This window comes from Chaetodon trifascialis, chromosome 19 (genome assembly GCF_039877785.1).
Source record: "Chaetodon trifascialis isolate fChaTrf1 chromosome 19, fChaTrf1.hap1, whole genome shotgun sequence".
NCBI lineage: Eukaryota > Metazoa > Chordata > Actinopteri > Chaetodontiformes > Chaetodontidae > Chaetodon > Chaetodon trifascialis.
In genome coordinates, this window is record NC_092074.1 from 16,799,342 (window position 1) to 16,818,275 (window position 18,934).

Genomic DNA, 18,934 nt, shown 5'->3' on the forward strand with positions numbered 1-18,934 from the left:
GTTAACCCTCAGTAGCTGTTGTAATTTCATCCATAGCACGTTTAGGATTTCAAATTTGTGTTGGTTTAAAAGTTAAGCATGAAAGTGTGGTGGTTTGTTGTGTAACAGGTGTGGGCCTTTGTTTCCTGTGTTTCACTTTTTGGCACAGGCTGGGGGTGCTTCTCCAGGTGGCTTGGGGGCTGGCTCCAACTCAGCTGGGACTCATCACAATCAAGCACAGCATAAATAGTGGACTGCAGAGGACTCGCTTCCAGATTGTCTCTGCTGCTAAGTGGTATAGTTGGAAATTAGTGCTGCCTGTGAGTATAAGTTTATACTTAGTTGTTTCTTTGTGCTCATTAAGTTTTCCTGCACAATCTCCAGCTCCGCCCAGCCTGATCGCTCCACCTGCATCAAGCTTCTAGTCCACAACCGTCACCACCTAGTTTCACCTGTGCCTCTACCACCATGTGCCCTCAAAGCAAGACCCACACCACCTGAGCTCTGTGCACTCCAGTGTATGTCTGAGCTGCTCTCCACCTCAGTACCTCGTGCCTCACCAGCTATTCCCAAAACTCCCCAGCTACGAAAAGATCATGGGACACTTACTGCAAAACTAACAGCAGCATAAAAATAACAGACAAAGATAAAGTAAAGTTCACGTTGGATTAAAATAGAGTGAACGTGGCTGTTTAAGACAGAGATTAAAATGACATTAAACAGCTGGATTTAATGATGAAAAATATCAGGATTGTTCCACTCTGACAAAAGAAATGACCATCTCACCTTCATCTCACCTTGGACGCTGCAGTGTGACTTATCCAATTAAGAACAAGAGAAGACTGAAGAATTCCAATTACCGTCGTTGGCCATGCCTATTGTCCACCATTACAATCACACTCAGGAAACCCTCGGCAATTAAGAAGGCAGAGATAAGCTGATAATCCAGCGCCCCATGTGTAACCTGGGATCCATCTCAAAGGGGGGGTTCAGACCTCTACATAACCTGACCTCAGTCCTCTGCTCTCAACACGACTCCAGTTCATCACTCACAGCAGCGCCGGCTCCTCTGGGTATTTGTCTTTGCAGAAGGATTCTGTTCCTGGTTGTTTGGACAGAATACGTGCAGTTACAGCTTAAACACTGCAAGGCTGCTGCAGAGCCTTTAAAACATCCCAGTACATAAGCAGAAAGGAGGCAATGTTGTTTACTCGTCCTTTAAAACTGTGGGAGGTAGTTATTAGTCATATTGTAAGACTCTGCATACAGTTTTGATTCCCTTTAAGTAGTTTTAAGGTTGCATCTTATTCATTTTGGTTGCTTTATGATGTTAACAGAGTGAACGCCGTATCAAATGGAAGTATTTTTTATGTTTTGTGCATCGTTTTAGACACATTTGTCCAAAATTCAGCCTGACACTTGTAGGTATCTTTGGAATTTTTGGGATCGTCACCACAATTCAAAATAAAGTTCTGTGTGTTTGAACAATGTTTAGCTGCACAGCATGAGTACATAATGACTGACCCACTGGTGGCATTTTACTTTGATTTGTCTCCATGCAAAAGGATTTCCCGCCATTAGTCACTCCCAACAGTTGAAATGAAATGGGTAATAATGCACTTTTAATCCCTCCCAATTGATGTTTATGTGGCAGTTTATTAACTGCAGTTCCACACATCGTTATTTACTTTAATCAAACATTGCATTTATAAATAATATAATAGTAATTTAAGGCATTTTCGTTTTTGTCTACAGTAAGAACAGAGTAACAAGTAAAGTAAAATGAAAAATATTGAGAAGAAGGCTGAGCCTCTTAGCTCGGATGATGAACTGACACACTCGCTATCCATGGAGAGTTGCAATGAGGGAGCAAGGATTTAATGGAGGCAGTAAAAGAGGGCAGGAGGGCTCCGAGTCCTGCTAATGAATCAGAAGAAGGGAGGAGGAGGGAGGGAGGGGGGACTGAACAGAGGGATGGGCCAGCAAAAGACATGAGGACAAAAACACTGCACCATTCTGACATGGATCCACACATGGATTCTCAAATTCCTCTCACCTCATGTAGCTGCAGGAGCTAAACACATCCAATAAATGCTGAAGTCTTTGCTCATGACAGTTGAGAACTTGTATAAAGAGGAAAAAACTCAACACATTCAGTGACAGTGACTGCAAGTGGGAAAAAGATTAGATAATGTAAACAAGAGTTAGAGCAAAGGCCACTTCCTGTTCCAGATCGTCCTGGAGATGATTGGGATGTCATTGTGGCATCAGCAAGCCGGGGCTGTAATTTTAAATCCTTTTTAGACAAACTGCACCAATATATTAAACATAAGTAGTCTACATTAACTGTGGTACCCCTGAATTCCCAGAATCCAACTAATCAATTTGACATTGATGGCATTTATTATAATTGGATGCAGGACTGCGCCCCTTCTTACCGTCTTACCTCATGACAAAGTCTCTCGTGCAGACACAGAAAGCTGCACTCTGTCCTCTTAGAGTATGTCCTCCACCGTATGTTGTACCCTATGTACCCGTTTAAATTTAGCATTAAAAGAGTTACGATGAAAGGTAGTCCACATACCTCACCTGACACTTGATTAAAATGACTTATGATAAAGTGCATCCATGCATCCATAAAACCCATCAGGGCCGAGTCTAAAAGTCACTGCAGCAGTTCCGATCTCACAGCCATCTGATGTAACTGCCTGTGCTGTGTAATGCATTTGCTACCTAACTGTCCACTCAGCCTTTCAGAGCCTCATTAAAGGTCTGTAATTAAAAATCAATGAAAATCAGCAGCTGTATTGGATTCTATTTTAGCTGTAGTTTAGCTGAGCTTTATGCATTATGCTTTAATCCCTCACTAACTGGCTATTTGGCTTGAGATGTTGTGCATTTGTCTTTACTGCAGCATCTCCGGTGAAGACCTGCAATTAAACAGATGGATGGCAACAGCATGTCGTAACCTTAATATGAATGATGTTGGTATTTTGACCAATGCCCTCAATAATTGCAGAAATGCTCTAAAATTTGAAAAGGAGACCCATTGAAGGTAACTTTTGAATGAGGGCAGTTTCATTATCTAAACATATCTATCTATGCATTCATCTATCGACCTGTGTATCTATGATAAAGTAACGACAATAGAAAAATGTGCGAATTTTTGTGGAACAAGCCTGTGATAAATGTGGCACTATAAAGAGAATCTACAAACCACACGGTAGCAATGTGAAAGTGAATGAACCTGACGGCTTTAATGGTGACAAACTGTCAGGTACATCTGTTGCACCTCCCGACTGACCACAGTAATGATGGTGGATGGAGAAATGTCATCTCCATTACCTCCTCCGAAAAAAGTTTCTTCCATGTTAGCGTTTGGGGGCAGGCTGGCCTCACTGGGTCATCTCTCTGCCTCTATCTCTCAGTAATCTTCTGTCTTCTTCTTCTGTCTGATATGACACAGCAAGTTCTCAAGTTTGCTGATCAGGTTTCAGTGTGTCTGTATCAGATACAAGTAGTGTTGCTTTGCATCGTCGATTTAACATTAAAATGGAAATTGACTTTGCCGCGCTGTGCGATCAGAAGCACTTAACAAAGCTCTGAGGGCATTATTCAGTGAGTAATTGGCCGCTGCATTGCTGAGCCTGATTGTGCCCCAGCGTTCGCTTTGATTAGCCCGCGATGACCTTGTATATAATTGATTTGTGGATTTTCATTTCCTCCTGCATGATTAATGCCGCTATAAGTCTTATTTCCAAAAGGTGACAGGACATCTAGTTACCTTTTTCTTTGCTGCAGCAGTTCTGCTCATGTCTGTGCACCCTTGAGATGTACTTCCTGCTCTCGTTTAAAGTAGTTTTTATCTCTGAATGTAAAATCACTGAGTAGAGCAATGTCATTAGAAATAGCCACCCTGGACTGCTGTTCTGCTCTGGTGATCTGTAAAATAAATTTTGGGGGGATCTTGACAAAGCGATTAATCAGCTCATTTGGGGGGATCCAACATTTTCCTAAGATATAGCTTGAATCTGAAAGCAGTAAGCTTCTTCACTGTTGTCAGCAGATTATTGATTTTCATTTTCTTGATTCATTTCATCAATTTATCTTCGTTTCTAATGCAATTTTGTCCTCAGACTTCAGAAAACTTAATGAAATGGCCAAGCACACACAGAGATGACCCTGTTTCCCCCGTACTCTCATATATTTGCTAGAAGAAAAGTGTTTTGTTCATTTTTTTTGGTTTGCTCGTACCAGCCAACCTACTGCTGCTTAGTGCTATTCAAACTGTATCATGCATTTAAGAAGCAGCGTTGCTCTGCTGAAGATGCTGTTGTGCAGAGTGGTCTCAACTTCAACCTGGTGGCATTAATATTGTATTACATAACGTGATTCAAAGATACAAACAGAAATTCTGCGAGGCTGCTGGGGACAGTGAGCATGATTGTTTATGCTGGAGCCCAGATATGGACGTTATTGGAGTTGTCACTTTAATTTAAATAAGAGCCCAAACAGCTGAACAAGAGTCTCTCTGTGTAATGGACAGCGACAGTGTATTTACCTGAATATGTAAACAGAGAAAGCACTCTTGGACGGAGCTGTTGTCTTGTCTAATAACACACGGGGTGCAAAACGCAGCCACAGCAGAGACTGAAATAACAGCTTTCTGTGCAGTCATTAGGGGACAATAAGTCTGATTTAGCTCGTTCCCAGGCACCAGAGAAAACGTTCCTATTGATCGAGAGTAAAACAATGTGTAACTAAAAGGAGATTTATGTGGCGTTGTCTTCATTTCTGCATACAAATGTGTAACAATAAAGACATGAAGCAGGGCTTTGGGGAGAATGTTGGTTTATCAGGAAATCACTGCTGTCCAAATACTGAGGAAAACTGCAATTTGCGATTTCATGTGTTTTATTGATTTTAGTCCAACGATCAAGACAGAAACTGCCAGAAGAAAAAAATAAGCTGTAAGTTGTAAATTCTACATAAGCTGCTGTTGACCTTGAAATGCTGAAGTGATGTTGGAAATACTGACGTTGATTTTCCCAAAGCAAGGTGAGAAAACTCCAGTCAGCAGGTCTTTCGTGAAAGCAGGGTTCATGTTCTATATATTGGAGCACCTCCAGTCACAACAAAGACGAAGTCTGGAACCTGAAACCTTCAGAGAAACATGAGGAATGTCTTACTGTCTGTTGATTGAACAAGACCTTAAGCTGTAGAGAGTCAGATAAGAGCAACCAGCCCACCTGGAGGCTGCTGTGGGGGAAAAATAAACCCACAGGTTGATTTAAAGGACTACACTGGTGAGTTTTAGGTCATTAACTCTAAATTGAAATGCTGGCAATATATAAAAATAAACTTTTCTTTTGTAATTTAGTAAAATATGAAAACTACCCTCCTAAAAGAGGCAAGAGGAGGAACGATGTAGGCTGTTAACAAAGAAGACAAGAAGCAACCGTTAACTGACAGGATGCTCAGACTTAACATGTTCAAGGACTTGGGGCACAGTCCTACATTTTATGTGTTGTCTTAACCCTGCTGCTGTGTTTGGGGTGTAAGAACTGCTGCGCCACCTGCCATCCAAACACACCACCACAACCATTATCATGGCCTCCTGCCTGTGGGAGTGCAAATGCCCTGGATTTTAAATGATAGTGCAAGTAAGATACATGCAGTCTTGTCATGAAACTTCAGAAATATCATTCTGAATTTGCCTTTGACATGGAGATCTACTGTATAAGCATAGAGATCTAGTGTGTAAGCAAAATAATCACAACTTATAGACTGAAGATAAAAGGCTATTTAAAAAGGGTCTAATAATAAAACCCAAGTACTGGTGTTTAACATTCCTGTTAACTGTTATTTTGTACTAACGTGACACTGCATGGATATAAAACTGCACAGTGCGTATGAGAGAGATAAAAGGCAGTATGCGCTCCTTAACGAGTGATGTCCTTCTTTATTAAAACAGGTAAAAAGGTCCATATATATGTGCAGTATATTAAAACCTTGCGTATACTTTCATGAATAATTGTAAAGATGTCAGCTTGATGATGGTCCCTCTGAGAAACAGCAGCGGTCCCATCATCATGCAGCTCTCATTCCAGCTTGTTCACTAATGGACCTCTGGCTGTATGCCTGGATCGATCACAAGACCACAATGGTGAAGAAATCCTGATTTCAACAAATCAGGACCCATCCTGCAGTTTACGCCCCGGCTGATGTAGGCTGACACTCCATCACATCTGGGTGCATGAGGGCAGCTTAATCACGGTGGTGGTGGGGGTGGTGGTGGGGAGGGGGCAGATGCAGGTAAGACAGGCAGAGCAGGCAAACGCAGGGCGAACAGAGAAAACAGTGAATCACAGAGATAAATCAGAGCCTCCTGGCCCCTGCATTACCTCCCCTCTGAGAGGAGAAGGCTGCATGTTGATGGCTTTATGATGGATGGCTGATTCGGGGTCCATCAGATGAGGTGATGGATCACAGCAAGATGGGAGAGAGCATTGGCCAAGCTAAAAACTGCTGGCTCAGGGGTTTGAGGGAAACGTCTTCATGCAGAAAGAAACATGTTGATGAGTTTTATGTATATCAGCTGTGAGATCAGTGGAGCATTTGTTTGTTTTGGGTGATTTATCATACGTCTACTCATCAAATATGCTCACAGTTTGGTAAGATGGTTGTACTGTAAACACCCTGAGAGTTGTTTAGGTAATGTTTTTTCATAACACATTACAACAAGTACAAGACAGCCTTTTAACTGCCTTTTCAAGCAGAATGAAATCTTTGCAATAGAAAATAAATATTGATGCAAGTGATATGAGGATAGAGTTTGTTAAGCTTTCACAAGATAATGAAGGCTTCTCTGAAAGAATGATGGCTCTTAATCCATCCAATAGCCGGTGAGATATTTCAGTCTGGACCAATGTGGTGGACTGGCATTATTGACACTAAAGCCACTTGCATGCTGAAAAAAATATGTTGTAAGACATTAAAAACACAAATCATTCGGGACAGTACATCAAAAATACCAAACAGCATTGAATCACTATTGGTTTTACAGTCTGGTTTTAGCAGAAGTATCATATGGGCAAAATGAGTTTTACAATATATTACAATATAGAGACGTTCAATGCAAAACACTTTTCCTTTTAGCTTAAACAGCTTATGTCTGTTGTTGAGCTGAGTGTTCCCCTCCTAAATCTCAAGAAAGCACTAAGCATTACTTTTAAAAATTTACCAAAAGGCCACTAATCAATGCAAATCTGTTTTTTTGGTCTTCTTTTCTCCATTTCTAGTGAAGCAAGTGTGCTTTATTGCAGCATAAGCACTAAATCATGTCCTTGTCTATGGACTACTGTCTTTAAGCAGTGACTTAGTGAGAAGTGAGGATGGGCCAAAAGCTCTTGTTCTCTCATGGGAAGATTGGCAGGAGTCAGGAAATGTTGTCGGAATTGAGAGCACTTACAGTGAGTGAGTGCATTTGGCAGGGCTACAGCCGCCATCTTTCACCCCAAGATCATTTTAAATTTCAGCAAGGTGGCTTCCCGAGCTGCTTATTTTGCAGAGTCATAACAAAGGAAGACTCTCAGCAAATAAACAAGGAGTGACTTTGGTAAGAAGGACGGGCAAATGGGCCCAGCTTCCCTGACATTGCTGCTTGGATGATTTAAATGCTTCTGGTTAAAAGTTTCAAAGTTCAAGATGAATTCAGTCGTCGTTCCCTCGGCCTCCATGCCTGGTGGTTGAGTTGTGTGATTTAAATTGTCACTCTCTTACAACACATTTCAGCACAGCACTCCACAAGGATATATTTAAAGGAAATATATATTTTTTCGTACAGGAAGCAGCTGGTTAGCTTAGCTTAGCATAAAGATAGAAAACAGGGGGAAACAGCTAGCCTGACTCTCTCTGAAGGTAAGCAAAATCCACTAAAGAGAACCTCTAAAATTTACCAATTAAAATGTCATAACCCCCTGTTTTTACACTTCTGGCATAAAATATTGTGCTAATTAGTGAGCTTTACAGGCTTTGCTAGAAGGCCTGTTGTGCTACCGCTGGCCTGCGCTAGCTGTTTCCTCTGTTAATGCTAATCTAAGCTAACTGACTGCTTACATCACTTCATATTAACTATACAGACATGAGAGTGGTATCGATCTTTTCATCTTGCTCTGGGCAAGAAAAAGTGAACATTAAATTTCAACAATATCTTTCTATTTCTTTAAGCTGTTGGAACTCAGCCTCGTCCCTCATGCTGGACTTGGGACCCCGACCAAGGTAATAATTTCCTCTTGAAGTGGGAGGGTAAGTGCCTCTTCATTCAAAAGCAACACTTGAAGGTGCAGACCGAGGCCAAGATCTATGTGTTCCATTAAAGTAAGCAGTGATACACATTTCACATAACATGCCAGTGCCAGTCAGCAGCACTACCTCGCTGCACTGGAGATGAATGGATTGCAGTCATGGGCCATTTGCATAAGCATAACAGAGTAATGCTGCTGACTCCAGCTAAAATACTGATAGATGGGTTTAATTCCATTACTGTGTAAGGATGGTGTGTCAGCTGACCTGCAGCAGAGGTTGCAGGGCTCTTTTATGTTCCCCGCACCGCATCTGACTGTAAAACGCTAGAGAGCTGTGGATAAGGATGACAGACAGATAACCAATCGAAGCGAGAGGTGCCACGGGTCAAGAGGTCGGCCTGGCAGATTACATCCCTCAAGGCCATTGACCGCGCACTGAAATTGAGCTGAGTGGTTTGTCAGTTATATGGCCACTGTAGTCTTTACATGAAGCGATTTTAGTTTGGCGTCAAGGACAGCTGGATGTAAACAGCGCTGGAGGGATTATTTGCCTTACGTACAGCAGGGTGCAGCACTCTCTCCTCTACAATGTGCTACGAGCTTGCTGAAGGTCTTCTGGTTTAAATGCAGTAAATGTGGTTGGTTGGGAGGTTTTTTGCAAAATACTGCTGATGTGTCTGTCTCTGCCATACCTGCTTACATACACCACACACACACACACACACACACACACACACATATATATATATATATATATACACACACACACACAATATAACTGTAAAAATGAGAGACTGCACAGTAGCTCCAAAGATGTGCGTTAATGAGTCAGGTGTGTAGACTACATTAATTTAGAGTGTAGAGCATTTAGGGGGGTGTGTGTCAGTGTCAGTGGGGGTCCCTGGGCTTGTTGATGAGTGAATGAGTGTTAATGGGTGAATGGCTCATCATCAATCAGGCTAATCCAGCAGCCTCCATCAAGCTTTTCTTAAAGAAATTCACAGAGTAACTTATATGCTACAAGAGTAGCATAAAAGTATGTGTTCAATTCTAAAATTCAGTATATTTGAATTTAATCCCTCTAATGTCTTCACTGTATCTAAATAAATAGAGGATCCATAAAGACTTCTTTGATTCATTTTTAAAAAACTGATCAAAAATCCACATTTTTGTTGTTCTGGTGACCAAAACTCGTCCATGTAGCAATGACTGATTCTCTTATTTTTAGCCACAGATGAAGACAGAGTGACTGGTTGATGAAGATGTGTTGTATCTGTCACTTCATGAGCATGCTGTATACTGTGGCCTGTTTGTGTCTGTGCACACAATACCGGAATGACACTGACCTGCAGCCTCACAGGTCGCGCCCAGAAAATGATCAAAGTTTTATCGCTAGGTGGCTGAACATAAATTATCTTAACAGACACTCCTGCTCTGCATCAAATTTAACCTTGGCCCTGCTGGAGAAGAACCATCGATCTTCACATTTGTCTTCAAGACGTTTAGTGACATTGATCCAGCGTTTTGCCCTCGTCTCCATCGCTACACACCAGTCTGCCGCGTAATGTCTCCATCATCTCCTCTAATCCCTAACCCATTCTGTTGTGCCCATGTAGCTGGGTTTCTAATGGGGGCTTATTAGCAGGCCCACTCCTCAGGGAAGACATTTGATCCTCATGTAAACCTCCGATGCTTTGTCACAAGCCCAGGGGCAAAAAATTCGGAGGACATCGAATACACCACCCAGCCAGTTACATCACTGCAAACCCTCCATCTGTAATGTGGACAACATGTCAATAATGAGCAGCCATACGTTAAGCTTGACAACCAAATATTTACATATACTTTGCCCAAACTGTCTTTCCGCCAGCGTCGATGAGGAATGGACCACCACAGAATTAAAATCACTCTGCGTCTCTTTAGTTAAATTCTTTATGCTTTGGTTCCTTCTGTTCATGTTAATAGGGAAACCATTCCCGATAGTACAGTACTGTTAGTAACAGGCTGAACTAAGATGATCATTACATTAGCATTGTTCCTTGATTTGTTCATGGTGACATTGGTGTTGAGCTCAAAGCACTGCTGTCACAGCCTCACAGAGCTGCTAGCGTGGCTGCAGAGCATTGGCCTTTTAAAACGATGGCATCACTTACTTGAATATACGGGAGGCTGACGACGTGAGAGCGCTAACTGTGTGTGATTGAACTGGCAGTGACGATTACTCAGTGTCCATTTTGTGGTGATCTATTCCTCTATGTTCCATGCATATCATTAAATCCAGGAATCACAAAGTAGTGAAGTCAGAGGATTTTCCTTTCTGTCTTGGCTCAAGATGGAGTTACGTGTGTGTGTGTGTGTGTGTGTGTGTATATATGTGTGTGATCCTGCTTCTCCAGCCAATTTCTGCAGGAGCAGGAAAGTAAATGAGAGCTGTCAAGGTCCAACTTGTCAGTGAGGAGTCAGGGACAGGAACAGGGCCACTTTGTCCTTTGTGATCTCAGGGCAATGTGCCTTGCATCTCATCTCCTGAGGGCGACAGGCTACACTTCCCTTTACTGAGCACGCTCTTTAAAAGGCTGAGTTATGTCACCTCCGATCAATGCCAAATTTCACCACACCCTCATGACTGAAGAGGAGTTGGCTTTCCAGCCCTTAATCCGAAAATGATAGGCTGTCTAGGACACTGAATCAGACCTATGAATACAGGGTTGTAAATTTAGATTTTATTGTGGTAAGCCTCTCTTGTTTAGCGCATGCACACGTTGGTGTAAGGGGCGCTTTTTATGTAAGAACATATAAAGGAAACAGTCAGGTAAAATGACAAAGGGCCCCACAAGGTACATAATCTGCAGCATAGTGAACCACTGTCTCCACCTGCTGGAGCAGCGATGTCTTGCAATCAAACACTGACAGCTTTGACAAACAAAAGACAACACATCTGAGAACAGTAGAGATTTTTAATAAACTTTTCAATTCACAAGTCATATTGCAGCTGACATGATTAGTTTTTATATTACCAAAATCATTGCAAAATGCAGTATTATAAATATATGGCAATCTCATATATACTTTTTTGTACATATTCATTTCAAAGGTCCCTTAGTTGTAAAAATAAGTGTAACCAACCTAAACGTCTGCTGGAAATCTGCAAAATTCAGCATAGTATTTTCCTAAGAGGGAGATTTTAAATACAAGCTCTTACACTATAATTATTTAAAAGGGCTGCAGCTATAAGTGAGAAGATTGTTCTGATCTTTGATCTTGATGTTTTATTGCTAAACAGGCATCCTGATTATCTTATGAAATATATCACCGTAAGTCCACGCAATGAAAATGTATAATATTTTGACATATTCAATTAAATAAAGGATATAAAAAGGCAATATTGGCAAAAAGCAGAAGCGTACAGTATAAGTGCATTTACAAAAAATAAACTTCCTCTGAATATTTAAAAGTTACAAATGTGTGAAACTGGAGTGTGACTGTCACACAGAGTCAGCCTGTGAAGGAGTGTCAAGGTTAACAGGAAGACCTTATTCTGCTCTCCGTGAGGCAGGACATCTTTTTTTCAGCCCTCCCTCTCTGATCTGACCCTCTGTTTACCCATCAATCAGCCTCCTCATCGATTTCTCTCCCGCTCTCAATGCCAGTCTTCATCGTCGTCATCCTCGGCCTCAGATGAGTCTTCCTGGCCGCTGACCTCCGCCTGCGCCATCATTCCGTTCCCATTTCCTCCCTGATGAGCCGCCACTGCCGCCGCCGCCGCCGCCTTCCTGGCCCGAGCTTCAGCCGCCGCCTGTTCCTCCACCTCTTTCTGACGCAGCGCTGCAGCCTTCTTCTCCTGCTCCGCATGACTTTTCATGTGAGCACTGCGACTCTTCACTTTATAAAACACCCTGTGGTAAAGGAATTATGCAACGTTACGCACAACAGCAGCTGTTTGGAATGATGCAGCACTGAATGCAACTGATAGAGGACGATTACAAAGTCTACCACTCTCTGCTGCAAGGACTGAATTTCAAAATCCTTGTACATAATGACTCACTGCTTGAACTAGTGAAGGATCTTTAGGCCAGTTTGGGATCCTGGGAGGCTAGAGTCCAAGCCAGCATGCATCAGCTGTGCAACCAAGTCAATAATCAATTAAAGTCCACATGAAGATGTCGTGAAGTGTTTGTAACTATGTAACTAAATTTAGTGTGGGGATCAAATGTGTGTTTGTGTTTGTGCCTAAAAGGGTACATGGCAACAGGAGAGGCCTATTGCAAAAACACAGACTTTCCAAATGGATTCACAAACTTGCACAAGATTTTGTGGAAATGGTCAAACAACAGCTGATTCAACATTCATGCCATGTGAGGTCGTGTGTATGAATGCATGAATGCGTGAATGCATGCATGTTCTGGGTTGCAGCAATTGCAAGTTTGTGCTTGTTTTCAATACTTCCAATCCAGATTGATCATGTTAAGTAAGTTAAATTCCAGTCCATATCATATATTTTATCTGCACGTCTTCGTATGGTTATGTAGTTCACAAATCCTTATTTTATCTATTATTTAAAACTTTTCCACATAGATCAGCAGGTGAACCGTTTTATAATCTCACTAACATCAATGAGTCTGCAACACCGCGTGAGCAAGAAAGAACCATTTAGCCGAAGCTAAGATAAAAATAGAGCACATCTTTGATGATTTGGCCGTACCTGCCACACTTCTTGCATGGAAATATTGCGTCAGGATCCTGCGGGGGCTTTACAGGCACTTTGCTCTTCTTTGCTGCAGGCTCAGCCCGAGGCCTGTGAGCAGCTGACGGCGGGTTGTTCACAGTGTCCGGCTCTTTGATCATCACCATTGTTCCTGCCTGCAGCACCAGAAACGGCGTTAGTCTGACGTGTTTTTTACTCCACACACACACTGAACCAGGCGTCTTGACACACATCCACATCGCACTTACCAGCAGAGGTGGTAAGTGCTCAGAGGTGTGTTTACCTGTCGTGTGAGGTGTGCTATGCACTACACGAACATGCAGTGAAAAACTTACATAGTCGTGAGCCTGTAGTGACTGAGCAACCCTTGCCTGCTGGCTGCTCTCATGGATCTGGTCGTACGAAACGTCCATCTTCTCGTCGCCATCCATCAGTTTTGACTGCTGTGAACTCTGTAATGAATCACATTCGAAAAATACGAAATGTCATTACACAAAAGGTTAGAACCACCTTTAAAGCTCTGATTTAGGACTTAAAAGGGAATATGTGGTGTCCCTGCTCCTCAATATGAAAATGAAATTCACATCCTGACTCAGTCTAAGCAGATACCGTTCAGCACGTTCATTCCATCCCATTAACTGAGTGACTTTAATGCTTCGTCACACATCTGTACGGTACATTTGAGCCACTCTACCTTAACATCCACCACGGCCTCTGTGTGCTTCTCCACGGGTGAATCCGGAGGGCCAAAGGTTAAAATCCCGTTGCGGCCGATCTTCACCTGCTTCTTGTACGTGTAGTAAAACTCCACACACTGAGCCACAGTCTTGGTCTGCACCTTTAAAATCGGTCCAAAAACACATGCGTGTGCAGAGTGTTACGATCATAACAAGCTTCCCCCTGTGACACTGCTGCATGGGATGCATCTTACAATATGTAAGTGCAGCATCCACATATAATAATACATTACTGGAAAGAAGAACGAGCCGGTGGAATTATTGTTGCTGTTCTTCAAAATGAAGCCCACATTGACCAGAAATCCAGCTACTTCCTGTCACAAGACTTACTTGGTCTAGTTTTCCTCTTTTGTTTTGCATTTTGAAACCAAAGTTTAAGGCGTCTGGACGAAAAGGACATTTTCCATTACATCTGAATGTGGCTTCATATTGTCAAATGCAGACACGAGCCTGTGTGTTTGAAAATCTGGCCTTTTTTTCTTTGAAGCAATTATACTTATGCCTCAGAATTAATGCGTTAATGATTTATTGCTGTTAAAATGCTACACGGGGCACATTTAATTAAATGCAAATTTATTTTTTGTTAGATTTATTTAGCCTGATTCATAGTCGTTCATGCTGCAGGGTAAAATTAACGAGCGTACCAGTTTCTGCACCATAAAGAAGTCCTTCCTGTAGGCAGAGATCCCCTTATTGAAGTAGCGCTTCTCTTCTGCAGTCCAGCAGTCGGAGCCTGTGAGTAAATCAGCGCAATTTATTGTTGCTTACAAGAGAGAATGGGGATGCCGGGAGAGGTGGTGAAAAAGACAGAGGCAGGAGGACGAAGAGACGCAAGCATCTTATTTTGCTTTCATGTCGACACTCACCTGAGTAGTGATAACCTGCCAGGTGATGGCCTTTGGGGAAAACTGGGTCCTGGAGCATCAAACGTCCCAGCATTACCTTTAAATCGACACGATTAATTGCAATGAGTGGTCATTCTTCATTTGAGTGCTTTAACTGTGCAACACTATATAGCAACAAGTCTGAAAAATGCTTTTTAATTAAGACTTTTTAATATTCTAAAAATATTCTCCAGCTGTTAAGTTTTAGGAATATGATTTAATTAAAACGTTTCCTGCAGAAAGTCCCTGCAAACTGAACTGCAGTGAGCTGACTGAGTCATTATGAGTCACTATACTCACAAGGAAATCACCTCCACATTCATGTAAACAGTGTAAAACCAGCTCCTGGTTGGTTCCTCCGCCCCTGAGTACACTGGAACAAGCCATGTTCATCAAATCCTCCACTGGAAGAAAGACAGAAAGAAAGAAAGAAAGAAAGAAAGAAAGAATGGTTAGAGAGAATCAGTGGGGAGGATACAATGAAATGGCCAGGGGATGACAGGCAATGTGAGATACTAACTCCTCTCCTGATCGCTGTGTTTGAGGCAGGACTCGTCCAAAGGGAGCCACACCAGGTCGGCCTTGTGCTGGTCAAACTGGGAGGACAGCTGATCTTGCAACTCGGGAATTTCTGCCTGGTACTTCTGGCCGATGTTGATGCGTCTGGACAAGTAAAAACAGGACACAAACATGGAGTTATGGTAATGTCAGGACATTTCCGCTAACCTGAGAGGCCTGTTTAGACGGCTGTACGTACGGTTCAAGGCTGGCAGGTGCGGCATCGGCGATCAAGGGCAGAACTGGAGGTGTGATTTCTGAACTTGCTGAAAATACAAAAGAAATGTCCTTTTTGGAGATTACATGGCCTCATTAAGAGAATGTATAACCTGTACAAGCAACAACCAAGACTTACTGGAGCGCAACAGGCTGCGTGTTGCAGATTTGGGCGTAGCAGGCGGCGGCGGCAAGATTTGGTTGCTCGCGATGTTGGTCAGGAAGGTGGAGAAATAGAGTCCGGAGCCCTCACGCACGGGAGACAGGATGGGTGGAGGTGTGTACGGGGGCAGGGTGAGGGGGTTGTCCGGCAGGCGCACTGGAGAGCGCAGGTTGCTCTGGTACGAGGTGATGGTGGAGTAGAGGGATGGAGGGATGAAGGTGGATGGTTTGTGTGGGGGGATGATGAGAGGCTCGGGGCGGGGTCGGCGCTTTAATTTGGATTTTCCGTCCTCGTCCAACACCAGATCATTCTCCCCATCCTGGGTAGAGGAGAGGAGAGTACATTTTAGGGTTTGGATGGATCAGACCAGTTGACTGGTAAAGTGTGATTTTTTTTTGCTTTAGATCATTCAATGACAAGTGAACCTGTCCATGATGAACTTGTGGGACAGCATTAAATAAGCCTTGAGCGCCTCCTTGTGGACAAACAAAATTGCCCGTTTTAAAGCGTGCACAGCGTATAAAGGTTGAGTCTTTACCACAGCGGCCGCGGTTTCATTCCAGCCCAATGCCCTTTGCTGCATGCCATCCCCCCTCTCCCCTGCATTTCCTGCCTCTATTCAACTGCCACTATAAAATATAAATAAACAAAACAATACTATTAAAAATAGCCTGTTTTCACCAGGTTAATTTCTGTGCCACTGTGTAGCGTTAATTAAGGCCTTGGCCAATCAGGCACCTTAGGGCTTCTTTATTAAACAGCACCTTCTGTCACACTTGTTGGTGCATTTTGCTGTAATTTACTTCCTCAGAATCAACTGGTGTCAGCAAAGGAGTTCTGTTTGCTCGTTCAGTGGTCATTTTCTGCAAGCAGATCAGTCTTAAATACTGCAAGAAGTAAGGAAACTTGAGCCGTGAAGCTATTAAACACATTAATTTGATTTAGCTTCAGGGGATGTGCTGATGTTTACAAATCTGCTGTGGACGGCTGTGTGCTCGGTGATGTATGGGGTTGAGGGGCATCATAGAGCGCAATTAATCCAACGTTAGTTTTTCTACAATTAATTGACAACCCAAAAAGAAACACCTCTGCACGTGTTCGATGAAGAGCTGCTAACTCCTCAGCCAAACCACCAGCTTTACTGTCCTCCACGGTAGAAAACTCCTCTCTCTGTGCGTAGCATGTAATCAGATGGCGTTAACAATAATTACTGACTTCTTTATTAAAGCAGCATGTTTGGTTGTGCTGGAAACAGATTCACCAGTTGCTCCGCTTTGTATTCCTGACAGAGCAGCCGCTCAACAAGTATTTGTTATTGTGTTCAACCGCACTTGTTGTTATGACCAGTAAACATGTGTGGAGCCAAATCAAGCAGGAATTTCGATTAGAATATGAAGAGTTGCTCGTCTTTGCTAAAGGCATCAACATTTACCTTTCACACATCTGATTGGACCAAAGCACCACCTGCTGGGTTCTCATTGCTCTAATCTTCTGTTTTTCAATATTGTCACACCTTTTCCTAAATCACTGTCTAATTAACCATGACATACAGTAAATAGGAAGTCCATTGTTCACTTGCTAAATCAGGCTTCATTGTGAACCTGCACGCCCAGTTTAAACAGCTGTTCGTGTTGTTCAGGATTGTGGAGTTTCTGAGTCACGTTATCATTTAAACTACGCCACAAACATTGGATGTTTTCCAGGCTGACGTCTCAAAGGCTGCACTCTGCGAGGGCGCTTGTGCTCATGTGAACTTCTGAGGCTGCATTTAAAGGGGGTCTCGGGGTAGTTACGTAATGTGGTCAGAGTCTGAACAAACATCTAGAAGCACGACTTTTATATGTGCTTCATTGTGGAATGTGCAAAATGACCATCACAGGGTTTCAGAGGGTGGCAACCAGTGGTGAAAGTACAATTACTCAAGTACTGGACTTGTAACATAGGAATACTGGTACTATAACGGAGTACTAGTTGCACCTCTGTGTCTAAGTTCAAAATATGAAGCTTAGCTTAGCTTAGCTTAGCATCAAGACTAGAAACGGGAGGAAACTGCTGAGTTGGACAAGAAATAGTGCAGCATAAAACTACATGAATTACACAAACGAGGCATTACCTTTGGTCAGAGCCAGGCTAGCCACTAGCATTTTATGCTAAGCTAAGCTAAGCTAACCAAAAGCTGTCTCAAACTTCTAACTCTCAGCATGAAAACAAATAGTAACAGAGAGTAAAATTAGCTCCCTTTCACACGACTACAACATCAAAATTCTGCTCACATGTAATAGCTATTCAGTAACGTAACAAATATAGAAATAAATACTTTTACCCGAAATCTACTGTTTCAATGCTGATTGAGACAATATCAATAATAGTCCAACAATCAAACCAATGCAAACGGTCCCCATCATCTGACACTGACCTGACCAAAACTCTCGGTCATGGAGTTTCTGAGCGATCGCCGACGAGCCACGATGACAGAAGGTTTCCTGTCGGACTGTCCCGCCGGCCGCTCGCCCGGGCCGACTCGTCCCTGAGGCCAGCCACCCTGAGGATCTGTCTGGGTCCTGTGCACTGGCACAGAGACGGGGATAACCAGGGGCACCATAGTGGCCTGCCTGCCTGGAGGACCATCTTCCTGTTGAGGCATAAAAGCAAAGAGGCAGGAGGATGACGAGGGCAATCCCAGATTTGGGATGCAAACGGAAAGATACACATAGAGGCATTTTTAAATCAGATTAATTTAGGAAAAATAAAAACATTTTCTACCTAAATGAAAATATGTGTTGCATTTTATAATGAATGATATTTGGGCCATAATTAAAGACTATTTTCATTATAGATTAAACCAAAACATCTTTAACTGTCTTGTTATTCAAGGATTATTTTAGTTTAAGTGACACAATTGAGAATCAATAGCTATTTACTGGCTACTTTACTTTAAATGTTGCATTTACTGAGCTGATTTTGACTCCTACAGGTGAAGACATCTGGAAATCTGCGGCGCTGCCTCCCTCCAATGGATCACACAGACTCGTTTTATTAGCACATATTTCCACTCAGAGGAGTGTGCACGCCTCCCTGGCATTTCTGGTCAAGCTGATAAAATGTTCAGCAGTCCTGAAGTCTAGCAGCAGCAGTGAAACATGTAAATCACTTTTTATGATTTACACTTCAGGCAAAAGTGAGTCCGAATCTCTTATCCTAATCCAGAAAAGTGTTGCTTGTTAACCACAAAACAACAGCTCTGCCTTGTGAATAGCAATATTAAACCTGTTTGGTGTGTGCTGGGGAGGCTGACAGCTTGGCCCCTCCCTAGCTCTGCTGAATGACTGGGAAAGAGCCTGAGGAATGTGGAGGTGTGCAGACATGCAGCTGCTCCAACTGTACAT

General features: G+C 42.7%; 1 protein-coding gene across 5 annotated transcripts in view; it reads right to left on the reverse strand.

The window, feature by feature from the left end:
* LOC139347511 (mitotic deacetylase-associated SANT domain protein-like) overlaps window positions 1-18,934 on the reverse strand; it is a 340,723-nt gene that overhangs the window by 318,441 nt on the left and 3,348 nt on the right. For 2 of the 5 annotated variants that reach the window (XR_011603338.1, XR_011603337.1), the window contains exons 3-13: window positions 17,965-18,180; window positions 15,525-15,867; window positions 15,369-15,435; window positions 15,132-15,274; window positions 14,912-15,015; window positions 14,594-14,669; window positions 14,372-14,460; window positions 13,685-13,828; window positions 13,326-13,442; window positions 12,988-13,145; window positions 11,758-12,181 (exon numbers count right to left, since the gene is read on the reverse strand). Coding sequence is in view for 3 of the 5 variants with exons in the window: in XM_070987186.1 (XP_070843287.1) it covers window positions 11,926-12,181; window positions 12,988-13,145; window positions 13,326-13,442; window positions 13,685-13,828; window positions 14,372-14,460; window positions 14,594-14,669; window positions 14,912-15,015; window positions 15,132-15,274; window positions 15,369-15,435; window positions 15,525-15,867; window positions 17,965-18,180 (1,713 nt within the window). In the remaining 2 variants the exon portion in view is untranslated. Of the gene's footprint in view, window positions 1-11,212; window positions 12,182-12,987; window positions 13,146-13,325; window positions 13,443-13,684; window positions 13,829-14,371; window positions 14,461-14,593; window positions 14,670-14,911; window positions 15,016-15,131; window positions 15,275-15,368; window positions 15,436-15,524; window positions 15,868-17,964; window positions 18,181-18,934 lie in introns of those variants that run through there. The other 3 variants (XM_070987186.1, XM_070987187.1, XM_070987188.1) reach the window with 2 other exon arrangements.